This window comes from Squalius cephalus (genome assembly GCF_949319135.1).
Source record: "Squalius cephalus genome assembly, chromosome: 1".
Taxonomy (NCBI): Eukaryota; Metazoa; Chordata; class Actinopteri; order Cypriniformes; family Leuciscidae; genus Squalius; species Squalius cephalus.
The window spans coordinates 55,970,476-55,983,942 of NC_137122.1; the positions used below are offsets into that span (position 1 = coordinate 55,970,476).

The 13,467-nt window shown below is 35.8% G+C and overlaps 1 protein-coding gene across 1 annotated transcript in view; it reads left to right on the top strand.

Moving 5' to 3' along the window:
* The window catches only part of LOC307155473 (uncharacterized protein), a 35,098-nt gene extending 22,847 nt beyond the window's left edge, over positions 1–12,251 (top strand). Inside the window, exons 8-11 of the mRNA XM_079866117.1 lie at positions 1,173–1,346; positions 5,046–5,171; positions 10,684–10,727; positions 10,803–12,251. Of these exons, the coding sequence (XP_079722243.1) occupies positions 1,173–1,346; positions 5,046–5,171; positions 10,684–10,727; positions 10,803–11,416 (958 nt within the window). The 3' untranslated portion in view covers positions 11,417–12,251. The remainder of the gene's footprint in view (positions 1–1,172; positions 1,347–5,045; positions 5,172–10,683; positions 10,728–10,802) is intronic.
* The last annotated feature ends 1,216 nt before the right edge of the window (positions 12,252–13,467 follow it).

Sequence of the window (13,467 nt, forward strand, 5' to 3'; positions counted from 1 at the left end):
TCCAACTAAAAAAAAAAAAAAATACCTGTAACAATTGAAGAAGTTTTTTTTCTTAGACATGTATGTCAACCAATTATAGACATATATGTTGAGCGCATGAACGCAATGACCAATCAGAGGTGTTTGAGAATATGTTCAACAGCGCACAAAATGCTAGGGGGAAATGCTGGTTTCGTCACATTTTTAAACTTTCAGTTCCAACTTGGTACCGAATTCGGTACTTTTGACAACACTATACACTGCAGAATTTCACATGTATCCAGGAGTATTACTGACCATATATGCGTAATACCATGGCTCTGTATACTGCCAAAATGTTAACAATTAGGAAGTTAGTGAGGTATTCTTCCATGCAATGGCCTTTTGTTGCCATCAAAAGTAATCCACATTTTTATTCAGGGTACATTCACACCTTTGTGCCCCATCTGGCCTCCCTCTTTGGTCACCTTTGTGCCCCATCTGGCCTCCCTATTTGGTCATTCATGTTAAACTGGATTGGTTGCTTTGAAGCTAAACCAGACAGCTTTTGGGCCACTGAGTACACAGACTTTCCTCAAAATTCATATCAGTGGTATATTCTACACACAAGAATAGTCCACTAGCGTTAAGCCATTCTAGCAAAGCAGGCCCAGGCACACATACATAATGAACATGCGGTTCTCATGGCTCTCTGGAGCAGCAGCAGTACACATGTTTTGGCAATAGATCTGCTTGTCTTGGGGAAAGCCTCTTGCACTAGCCGTGCACACTCCGTCACACCAACACTGGAACTGGTTCCCCCTTGATCCGTTGACCACAATGATGATTGTAGAGCAGAGCGAAACAAACGTCCGCTCGGCTCCAAAGTGAAATCTTGATGTGAGTATTGCACACAGACCCTTATATACCCAGAATCGGAGGTGTGGTCACTAGCCAACGTGCATTGTTTCGTTCATTTACCACTTGTAGGTGATTGGGCGAGATCCCAATTCATCAATCACAGACGATTAATGTTGAACATAACTGACTGATAGGGAACTTAGCATCACAATTGGATGTAAATATTTACATTGATGTTGTATGCAAACAGCTTCTTATCAGAAACATAAGACAATGCACACAATGCTCTCAATCAATTTCTAACTACGTGTGAAGTTTTTATGCTATGAATTTTTTATTGTTGCCCTATTTAGATTGTCTGGCTGTAATCTCACTGATCAGTGCTGTGAAATTGTGGCTTCAACTCTACAATCATCAAACTCCCTCCTGAGACATCTGGATCTGAGTAACAATAAACTGCAGGATTCAGAAGTGAAGCTGCTGTTTGATGCGCTCCTGACTCCAAACTGTCAACTCAACACACTGAGGTATTTAACTCTTTTGTGTAAAATATACATGTAGAATATAAATGTTACAGGTAATACTGACAGTTAAATAAAAAAATGTTTTAAGATAATAATTAAATAATAATAATTTTCATCAAAATACATTGTGTATCACTGCACTGAAAAGACATGCAAACAAATTTGTGACCGAAATGATTTCCAACTCCCAAAAAAAAAAATACCTGTAACAATTGAAGTTTTTTTTTAAAGAAGCCCTAGCATTTCTCTCACATTTCACATAAAGGTGACTGGCACCATTCGTGTCTTACTCAATTTTAATATTGCATGGGGAAAAGAAATCTGGGCCGGGTTTCCCGATAACGATGTATCTTAGCTCTTAAGAGCGCTTTCTACGTGCAAGGTTACGAACGCTCGCAGCAATTCCATGAGCGTTTCCCAAAAATGCACTTAACATGAAGGCGCGAGAACGCGCTCTACATGCTACTTAAGAGTCGCTGTCCATTCGCGAAGTGCTGAAATATAACCTTATATGGAATCGTATTCTGAACGTTTAACCTAATAATTGTCATCTGTTGTGGATTAGCAATCAATACAACTCTATATAAAGATCCTACCTACAGGCGGAGGCACTGACAAAATGGCTGAAAAAAAACAAAAAACAAAAACAAAAAAAAAACAAGAAAAGATACCTTTCAAAAAGATGAAATTAATGTCCTTTTAGGGGAGATAGAGCGAAACAAAGATGTAATTTTTAACAGATTTAAAGGATTTCTTTTATTTATTTTTTGTTCATTCATTTAATTTTGATTAAAATTATTAGATTAAATTATTTCTATTTTTTTTTCTGACCTTTTTAATTATTTAATTTATACATTAATTTAACCAACAACAAAAAAGAGTAATGAAATGTGTACAATAAAGTACAATCAAAACCTTATATTATAATCACATTGCATTTGAATAAAGTTAAAGGTGTAATCTGCCGGTTGTCCTGCAGGTGTCCTCATAAATCTGTCTTCTTACGATGCACTTGGGGATGTACGATTACTCCAGAGCACTCATAGATCTACGAAGATTTTCAAGTGCTACTTAAGCTACGATGCTTTTGGGAAACAGACCATAATATTAAGATCAGTCGTAAGATCGTTTTTACGATCAACTTAGGCTTACGATGCTTTTGGGAAACGCAGCCCTGATCAGTTATCTGGATACAGAAGCTTCTTGATGTGGATAAATGTAAAATGTTCTGATTGGTTGATGATCTGATCTTCTTGATCTGATCACGGTGATCACATGTCAATGTAAATTGTAAACAGAGCCACAGACTCATGCACAACTATCACAAAAGCCTGTAAACGGTCACTGATGCTCAGAGAGAAAACACTTTATATAAAGAACTACTACTTTTAAACAGGATCATTTGTGGAAAGCAAGTTATTATACATCAGCTATTTTGCAAGGTGAACGCATGAGCTGAACTGTACTTTAAAATTGTCAGGGGTTTTTACTTATGAGATGATCATTTGAATTTGAGTCATTTGAATGAATATACAAGGCATTAGATTAATTATCTTCATCTGTGACAAGTCTAATAATAAACAAAAAAATGATTATAACAGTACACTCATCACTATTTAAGTCATACTGTATGATTTTTTTTTAATCATTTGTGAGGCCTTAAAGGGGTGGTATAATGCCCTTTTCACAAGATGTAAAATAAGTCTCTGATGTCCCCAGAATGTGTATGTTAAGTTTTAGCTCAAAATTCTCTACAGATATTCTAATATAGCATGTTAAAATTGTCACTTTTTGAGGGTGAGCAAAAACGCACCGTTTTTGTGTGTGTTCCTTTAAATGCAAATTAGCTGCTGCTCTCAGCACAGGGGGTGGAGCTTCAAGAGCTCCTGTCCTTTTACCTCACACCGACATGCACTGGAAATGTCAATGTTTATGTTCAAACTGGAGTCAGACAATGATGGAGAGACTCAAGAAGAAGTGACAACATGTAGAAGCAACAGGACGTTTCTGAATGGTTAGTTGATGAATTTATGTAGCTTATGTGTAGTTATCTTCTAGTCAGTGATTAGCATATTCTGTCATGATAATCTATAAATCTTGTTCCCGGGGGCGGGGTTTATGTAAATTTTAGGGTTGGTGATGTCACTAACCCGGGAGGAATGTCTTGTAGTCCCTACCAGCCGTTTGTTGTAGTCCTTAAAAAACGATTTCTTTAAAAGCAAATATCTCCCTTTGCTTTGAACTTTGAGTGTTGTAACTTTGCAGATGTTGTTTATGCTCAAACAGCAACATTACACACTAACTAAAGTCAGAAAAGTGAAATCATAATCAACCACCCCTTTAATCAACACTGAGTGAGCTATTGTTGCACATCAAATATCAATGTTCAGATCATTGCAAAGATCCAACTTCTCTCCAAAACAGAACCAGTTTTAGCATTTTTGTGATAAAGGAATGACAATCACTAATATTATCAAACAGTTAACCATAGACGTAGCGTGTGTAAGGCTGCATACATTAAATTTAGATCTGCTCATTTTGCATCATACTTATTACTCGTTTTACAGTATTGCACATTATAACCAATCCCCAGAGATTGGGAACTCGAGTCACATGACTTGACTCGAGTCAGACTCGAGTCGCAAATTTAAGGACTTGAGACTTGCTTGACTAAATAAACTGAATGTGAATCATATTTGTCCGTCATACATGAATGAAATGGGTAAGATTTATGTAATAGTACACAGCAAAATGCCCATGTTAAATGAACACTGGCTAGTAATCGTGTGTGCACACTACTGAGTGTTAAAGTACCTTTGATGCAGTGCTAAAGTTAGTGGGATAATTAAGTGATGATTGAGCATTAATGATAAACACCTGCTATCAACAAGCAGAATCAACAAAGGAAAGATAAACAACAACAGAAAAGTGAGAGAGAAACTCAGATGAAATCAGCTGAAGATAAAAAGACATTAAACCTGTGAAGATCTCAGCAGAGGGGGATTGAACAACTCCACAAACGGCATTGCCAGCTTCACTTATTACTAACTAGATTGACCTTATTTCTGCCATTTCTGTTTTAATGAAAATAGTTTCATTTGAAGTCACCATGATGGAGATATGTTGCTTTAGTTAGGCTCTTGACCCTTGACCTTTTAACTTTTTTTTTTTTCCTCTGGCTTCTGTAACTGTGTTTATAAAGCACATTTGTTACAACAAGGAAAGCTACAATTATTTATTTCTGTCTTGCACTAATAATAATGATCATGCTTTTACTAAACTGCGTCAGCGTCCAGGACCTTAGCACAGTCTGGGTCATATCTATAGTCAGTGACTGACTGCCTGACTAAATCACAACAGTGAATTAAACTACTACACATAATCAAATAACCGTATGAACATATTCATGACTGGCCCTAAGTTTAGAACAACCACTTTAGCACAAAACGGACCACTATTGGATATATAAGTAACTGCGTGTGTGTGTGTGTGTGTGTGTGTGTGTGTGTGTGTGTGTGTGTGTGTGTGTGTGTGTGTGTGTGTGTAACTCTGCAACTGTATTACATTTCAGTCACTTGGCCTGCGGGTCATATGGAATGATCGGGTGGTCCAGTTGTGTTCCACAGACCATATGCTTTGCATCCTTTGTATATTATCTGTAAAAATGAAGCACACTAACATGAACACTTGATGTTGTTGTAGGTTATCTGGCTGTATGGTGACAGAGGAAGGTCATGCTGCTCTGGCATCAGCTCTGAGATCAAACCCTTCACACCTGAGAGAGCTGGACCTGATCTACAATCACCCCGGACCCGTGACTCTGGACAAGTATGTGAGCAGTAACAATCCTCCTGTCTTCTGTCTATATATGTGAGAGAATTTGCCATTGTTTTTGTTGTTGTCAAGAGATGCTTCTTTAGTTATAAAAAAAGATTGCAATTTAATAATAAAAAAAAGTCAGTTTATTTATTAAAGTAATCTACTTGTAAAATAAATCTCGCTTTGGGTGCCCGGCCAGATGCTGTGCTTCACTAGGCGTCTGAGAGCATTATGAACATTATTTGCATTGAAAAAACAAACAAACACACTCACAAAAACAAAACAAAAACATCTGAATGTTCATTTGACGTTGAGCTTTACATTATATTTAAAACTATATTTTTGTACTGGATGGAAGCTCAGATTCTCTATATGATGAATTTAGGAATTTATGATGAATAGGAATTGGTGCACAACAGATCCATTGACTAATGTCGTATCTTGTAAAATGCTCCCTGTACACCGAGTACACGTGATTGAGAATTGTGAAAGTGAAAAGCGAGCTTGCATTCAAATGTGATTACCCCCTACCCCTTAAATGTATCCTGTCATCAGAAGAGCAACTTCACCTTATAAGTATTCTTATTTTGGAAAACGATATATATATATTTTTTAAACGAAAATTTGTATTTTTTTATTTTTTTTTACTTCATTCCTACTTAATTACTATCACTACATTCCAAAACATATCATTTTTACTCCATTATATTTCATAAAAACGTATTGTTTGTTGTTGTTTCGAGCTGAAATTGACACATGCCCCAACAAATGTCATGTCCGATTCATGAACAAACTGATTCTATCTAATGCACCTGTGGAATTAGTTCACAAGTCACACTGAACAATTCAGTTGTGAATCAGACTGATCCGATTGCAGCTGTCCTTGATTAAACAGCTGTGTGTTTGACTTGAAGCTGTGCAGACCGATCAGTGTATGACATCATATTACCGCGAGAGCGATTCGGACACATATGGAGCGTCTGTTCTCTAATCATTCTCACAGTAATTTGACGTCATACACCGATCGGTCTGCGCAGCGCCACTTCAAGTCTGACACCTAACAACTCACTGATTCAAATGAACCGGTCAAAATGAGGCAAGATCCAGTCGCCGGAACTTGAACATGCATGCGACTGATGGTGTGAAAATGAATTATTATTAATAAATATTATTTCACTTGTTTGCACACTTGAATTGTCCGTAACTTTAGTTGATATTTTAGTATATTTAAGTTTAAAGCTTTGATGGTGTATAATACAATTTGGTAATAAAATGTGTGCTTAATTGCAGATCAGTGCATATTAAATGTCTGCACTAATTGTTCTTATTAGTGCTGACTATTATTTAGTGTGACTAGTGCTGCCTAGAATAAATATATAGTTCATTGATACTTATTTTAACGTCTCCAAAGCCAAGCCTCCTTCAAAACACATGAACACGTACAGCATAGAGCAAACAAAAGCATCACAAGAGATGGCGTTAAATTATCTCATGTCTCAAAGCACATCACATTACATTAATAATGAACATAAACAACTTAAACAGCACTGACCTGTACACCTGACTGCTGCAGATTCATTTCACCATTGATAGTGTCGAGATGGAAACGCATAAATTTGAGCCATGAACCGCTCCGAGTATAACGTCATGGGTTTCCATATCTTTAAAATGATAGTATTTATGGCATTAACTCAGCATAAGTTAATTGCTTTGGTTTTAAACTGCAGGCTTCATACACTTGCCGACTTTGTGAATAATTACAGAGAAAAACTGGGCATCATAAGCTGCATTTCCACTGTCAGGCCAAGATTTCACCAACAAATGGAAGTTTTATCAGAAAACTAATCAGAAAGAAATCACTGGAAGCAGCGAGATCGCAAAACGAACATGATAAAAGCGACCGTTTGCTGGCATTTTTGTTGTTTACTAAAACCCAAGCATCCTTGTTTTACCACAGGTTTATAATAAAAAGTGATACAATGATCATAGTGAATTAATTTGAGTCAAAATTGCACATTAGTCACACTGAAATAAAGTGGTTTACCATTAATTCACAAAAGAAAGAGGACACACAAGTGTGAATAGTGTCCTCTGTGTGAATAGTGAAAGAGGACACAAGCCCCGGAAGTGACAGTGGAAACAGGACTGGCCCATACAGTGCATTATAACACTAGATGAAGCCTGCATTCATAATATATCACAAGGGTTTTCATTTGACCTTTTTTTATGATTTGTTTTCAGTGCCAGCAATGGTGCCAACGCTCCCTTTGCACCATCTGGTGGTGATTTGCAAATTATCGCGATTATTTGTGTAATTTTACATACATTTGTATGTAATTTAAGAAAACAGAATACAATACTGTATAAATAATACTGATTTTTTTTTCTGTATAAAAATGAGAATTACTGTAATTTGTCATTAATGGCACAATATTTTAAATAACAGCCGAGTTGTTTTTACAGATTACAATTTTACAGATATTGTTTGTAATTTTACAGTTTTGACTGAAATTTAAAAGAAAAGAAAAAAAAGTTATTTTTGATAAAATTAGGATTTATTAATAGTGTTGTGTTTATCAAATATAAATGAGAAAGCACGTAATGCTCCATCAGTAATGCTCCAATGTGCTCTGAAACAAAAGTTTAATTTCACATTGTGTTTGCTTATTTTACAGGCAACAATAAAATGTCTCTTGGTTAAAGTGATGGGTTTAGCAGGGTTGGTGAAAGATCCAGATTTAGTATCTCAAACCATTACAGTAAGATTAGGTGATAAACACATAACATGTCGGATGCCTGTGGTTAATCGTGCTCTGTGGATCATTTTTAATAGATGAAATGATGACTGGGATAATATAGGCTCATAATATAATGACCATGTCCTGTGAGAAAGGCCTTGTGGATTGGAAAATATCTTTTTCAATTTGTTTCCATGAAGACTGTGAACAAGGATCAAATCATTTCACGACTGAGAACAGACACTACTTCATCTCTGTCTGATTTAAAGCAGAATGCAAGATTTAATGACCTGCAGTCTCTAATGAAAATAACTGTATTTGTACACTTACAGTGAATATATGCACTGCAAACATCAACGACAGCTTTGACTTGTCATTACTGTAAAGTGACCATGGTGTAAGTGGGATAATCCATGACTAGGTGTGTGTTACACAATCTGAATGAACACAGACAGACAGATTATTGATTGTGCTGTGATTTAGTTTCATGTTATGATGTGGTAAACCAGCAAACACAAAGAAGAGACGATATAAATATCTTGTTTATCTTTGATAAACAAACCAAAAACAAAGGCAAATAACAAAGGTTAATCAAGATCTAAACTTAAAGAAAACAAGAAAAACAAGAACAAACGGCAACTAATCTAAACATAACCCTGACATTGACCATTTCTTTAGTGAAAAATACTATAATAGGATTACAGAATCAAGATGTTGCTATCTAAAGTATTGTTTTTTTCCTGATTATTTTTAGCAGGATCATATTGTTTTATTTTTCATACTGATTCATTTTCAAATTATTTATTTCAGTTTTTTTTTTTGTAAATATTGTCCATCCATTCATTCTTTAAACCACTTGTCCTTCACTGATGGCCAAAAGTATGAAATAATAATATTAAGTAATATAATATTATATATATTAATTAATAGTAATATATATTAAGTAAATAATTAGTCTCTTCTGCTCACCAAGGCTGACTTTATTTGTTCAGCCAGTAAAAACAGAAATATTATTAAATATTATTATATTTTAAAATAACTGTTTTCTATTGTAATATATTTTAAAATGTAATTTATTCCTGTGATCAAAGCTGAAATTTCAGCATCATTACTCCAGTGTTCAGTGTCACATGATCCTTCAGAAATCTTTCTAATTCTGTCAGATAAACAATAACTTGTTTCTTCATTCTGGATGCAGACACAATGTTTCAGGAACTTACTTCACAATCACTATTAAACAGTCCTACACTGTTACAGATTCAACTGGTATATACTGTATTTACACCCATGTTTATCAGTTAAGGCACTGTCAAAGACTTACACAAAGAAGGTTCACTCATATTACTATTAATGGGAGAAACTGCAACACACAGTATAGTGTAATAAGTCCCGCCTTCTAAATAAAAGAGCCAATGGGCAGTTGGTGAAGTGATCGCATCACTGCTGCTGCTGTTAGAAGCTCTGGTTGCTATAGAAACAGTCAGTGTCCTGAACTGATGCAGCCTGAAAAATAAGCTTTTGTCATGATTTGAGTATTTAGAAACAGCATTTATGAGACAGTTGTTGTCAGATTTAATTGGGGATTTCAAATATGAAATTTAGAAATAAGCTTGGCAAACAGAATTGCAGAATTTGATGTTTCCTCATTCAAAGAGAGAGAGAGAGAGAGAGAGAGAGAGAGAGAGAGAGAGAGACGTTTCAGAAATGTCTGTGGAGTGAAATGGCTCGACTTAAAGAGACTTTGTGCTGATGAGAACCTTTAAAAACACAGTCATTCATAATTAACCCTACATGAAAGAAAGAAAGAAAGAAAGAAAGAAAGAAGGAAAGAAGGAAAGAAAGAAAGAAAAGAAAAGAAAGAAAAGGAAAGAAAAAGAAGGAAAAAAAGAAAAGAAAGAAAAGGAACGAAAGAAAAGGAAGAAAGAAAAAGAAAGAAAGAAAGAAAGAGAAAGAAAAGGAACGAAAGAAAGAAAGAAAGAAAGAAAGAAAGAAAGAAAGAGAAAGAAAGAAAGAAAGAAAGAGAAAGAAAAGGAACGAAAGAAAAGAAAGGAAAGAAAGAAAGAAAGAAAGAAAGAAAGAAAGAAAGAGAAAGAAAGAAAGAGAAAGAAAAGGAAGAAAGAAAAGGAAGAAAGAAAGAGAAAGAAAAGGAACGAAAGGAAAGAAAGAAAGAAAGAAAGAAAGAAAGAAAGAGAAAGAAAGAAAGAAAGAAAGAAAGAGAAAGAAAAGGAACGAAAGAAAAGAAAGAAAGAAAGAAAGAAAGAAAGAAAGAAAGAAAGAAAGAAAGAAAGAAAAGGAAAGAAAAGGAAAGAAAGAAAGAGAAAGAAAAGGAACGAAAGAAAAGAAAGAAAGAAAGAAAGAAAGAAAGAAAGAAAGAAAGAAAGAAAAGGAAAGAAAAGGAAAGAAAGAGAAAGAAAGAAAAGGAAAGAAAGAGAAAGAAAGAGAAAGAAAGAAAGAAAGAAATAAAGAAAGAAAATGAAAGAAAAGGAAAGAAAGAGAAAGAAAGAAAAGGAAGAAAGAGAAAGAAAAAGAAGAAAGGAAAGAAAGAGAAATAGAAAGAAAGAAAAGGAAAGAAAGAGAATCAAACAGAGAATTTGTGTTCACAATATGAGAAACTTCTGTTTTTGTGTAATAACTCTCTCTCTCTCTCTCTCTCTCTCTCTCTCTCTCTGTGTGTGTGTGTGTGTGTGTGTGTGTGTGTGTGTGTGTGTGTGTGTGTGTGTGTGTGTGTGTGTGTGTGTGTGTGTGTGTGTGTGTGTGTGTGTGTGTGTGTGTGTGTTTTCTAGTGTGGATCACGGAGGAGAGTTCATGATGTCAAGATTACACAAATGTAAGTCCAGAAACACAGATTTAGTGTGTGTTGTTGTAAATGTTGGTGTTGTAATGTGTGTGTTCTTGTGTTCAGATGCCGTTGATCTCACACTGGATCCAAACACAGCACACACTGATCTCGCTCTGTCTGAGGAGAACAGAAAGGTGACGCGTGTGGAAGAGAGTCAGTCGTATCCTGATCATCCAGAGAGATTTGATGATGTTCTTCAGGTTCTGTGTGGAGAGAGTCTGACTGGACGCTGTTACTGGGAGGCTGAATGGAGTGGAGATTATCCTGATATATCAGTGTCATATAAAGGAATCAAGAGGAAAGGAGGATGGAGTGACTGTGGGTTTGGACTGAATCAGAAGTCCTGGAGTCTGAGACGCTATAATAACAGATTCTCTGTCTGGCACAATGATAAACACACTGATGTTTCTGCTGGTTCAGGATCCTGTAAGAGAGTAGGAGTGTGTGTGGACGTGTCGGCCGGCACTCTGTCCTTCTACAGCGTCTCTGACACACACACACTCGCACACTTACACACATTCACACACACATTCACTGAACCCCTCTGTGCTGGATTTACACTTTATAATGTTAACTCTTCAGTGTCTCTGTGTCACATTAAACACACACACACACACACACACACACACACACACACACACACACACTGCCTGACACGCATACATACAACTGACTAACACACACACTGACTGAAACACACTCACACAGACACACACATTAAAAAACCTTTGCTGTTCTTGTTGTTGCTTCTCTCTTGTGTTTTCTGTGATCACTGTATAAACTCACGGTCCTGTTGTGTGTGTGTGTGTGTGTGTGTGTGTGTGTGTGTGTGTGTGTGTGTGTGTGTGTGTGTGTGTGTTATCGTGTCTGAACGTTTGTTGATGTTGTTTTGAAGATCTTGTTGATCATATTAAGAATATCAGCAGGATGTTTTCTTTGTGTAAATATGTGATTATATATTTGACTCTGCTGATTCTGTGAGGAAGACGAGCAGAGCTGATGTTCAGGAAACTGTTTAACTTGTATTAATGCATATAACTTATGGAAACCATAGCAACCGCCTAGCAAACACTCAGGACACTCAGGACACTGGACTGGTCCTTCATCAGAGGGGTTTATAGCGCTGATGAAATGATCTTTGGGACGGTTGTCTTCACTGCGGGTCTGAGCGGCTCTGCTCAGTTTCACACTGGTACTTTATACGTGTGGAATCCAGATGTTTCTCAGAAGATAATCTCTTTAGTTATATAGAACTCACAAAGATCTTTATAATTTAATGGGGTCATTAAAGATGTTTGAAAAAGACATTACAAATTGTGAACTGCGAGAGAAAAGAAGTATTTATGTAAATAGATTTCAGATGCATAACTTTTTTTTAGTTAAAACCACCCTGACTTACAGTAAATGTATTTGTTTGATTGCATTTGTTTTGATTCTTAATTTTTGTTATCTGTCAGCTAGACCTAAATTATATTGGTGTTATGAGATATTGCATAATAAATTGTTCTTTATAAAAGTTGTATATTGTTCTTGCCTTAACCTGTTAACTGTCACCCCCCTTTTTTGAGTAGACATGAAAATGCACATTTCGAACTTAAATGGTTGTAATTAAAGAATGCTTTGGAGTATAGACATACAATTGGTCTTGTTTTAAAGAAGACATTTGGCAGATTTTTGTAGAAGTGAAATAAATTAAGAAAGTGAAACAGAAAAAAAGTTATAGAAGTTTGAGTTTATGGAAATGTAAAATGTAAAAAATTTAATTATTCATATTTTATATAAAATATATATATTTTAAAACCTGGGTGACTCTAAAACTGCAAAAAAATCAAAGTAAAAAATCTGAACAAGTTGTGTTTCAAAATTTAGGTTGATATCTCAAAAAATGAGCTTTCAGTAAGATTTTGTTTGGGCGCAGTACCAAACATTTTCACTAGGTGACAACCAGACTCCATTACTGCCCATATAAGGGCGCCTCCATTTCCATATGTGGTTTGAGTGATCATCTGAACCATTATTTCCACAATTTTCATACAATTTATGAAGTTGACATTCTATTCAGAAGTAATATGGGAAGTTTGGCAGATTTTGATATGAATTCAACCTCTAAGAATCACATAAAAATGTTCATTGCTATTTCAAAATAAAGGTCTGAACACGCCTTAGGAATATTACCACTTACCATATTAGGTTAATACCACTAACAAGGCTCAAAATAGCCTCACACTAACACGGTAGCATAATGAGGGTCCCTACATGCAAACCGAAGCATTGAGAACTTTGTAAGTGTACAGACAGTTTAATAAGAAGATACTTTATAAAGACAGTACATTACGCGTATACAGCAGGAGCCATCTTGGAAAACAGTCTCGACTAGTCGAGCCACGAACGCTTTTTTAAAACGAAAATAATAATTTTATTTTTATTTATTTATTTTCTCTGTTGCGTTCAGTGCTTTCTTCCGGAAACAACGGACCATATGAGATTCCAAGTCACAGTTCATCTCACTTAGCACGGCGTTCGTGGCTCGACTAGTCGAGACTGTTTTCCAAGATGGCTCCTGCTGTATACGCGCGTAATGTACTGTCTTTATAAAGTATCTTCGTATTAAACTGTCTGTACACTTACAACATTCTCAATGCTTCGGTTTGCATGTAGGGACCCTCATTATGCTACCATGTTAGTGTGAGGCTATTTTGAGCCTTGTTAGTGGTATTAACTAGCGATT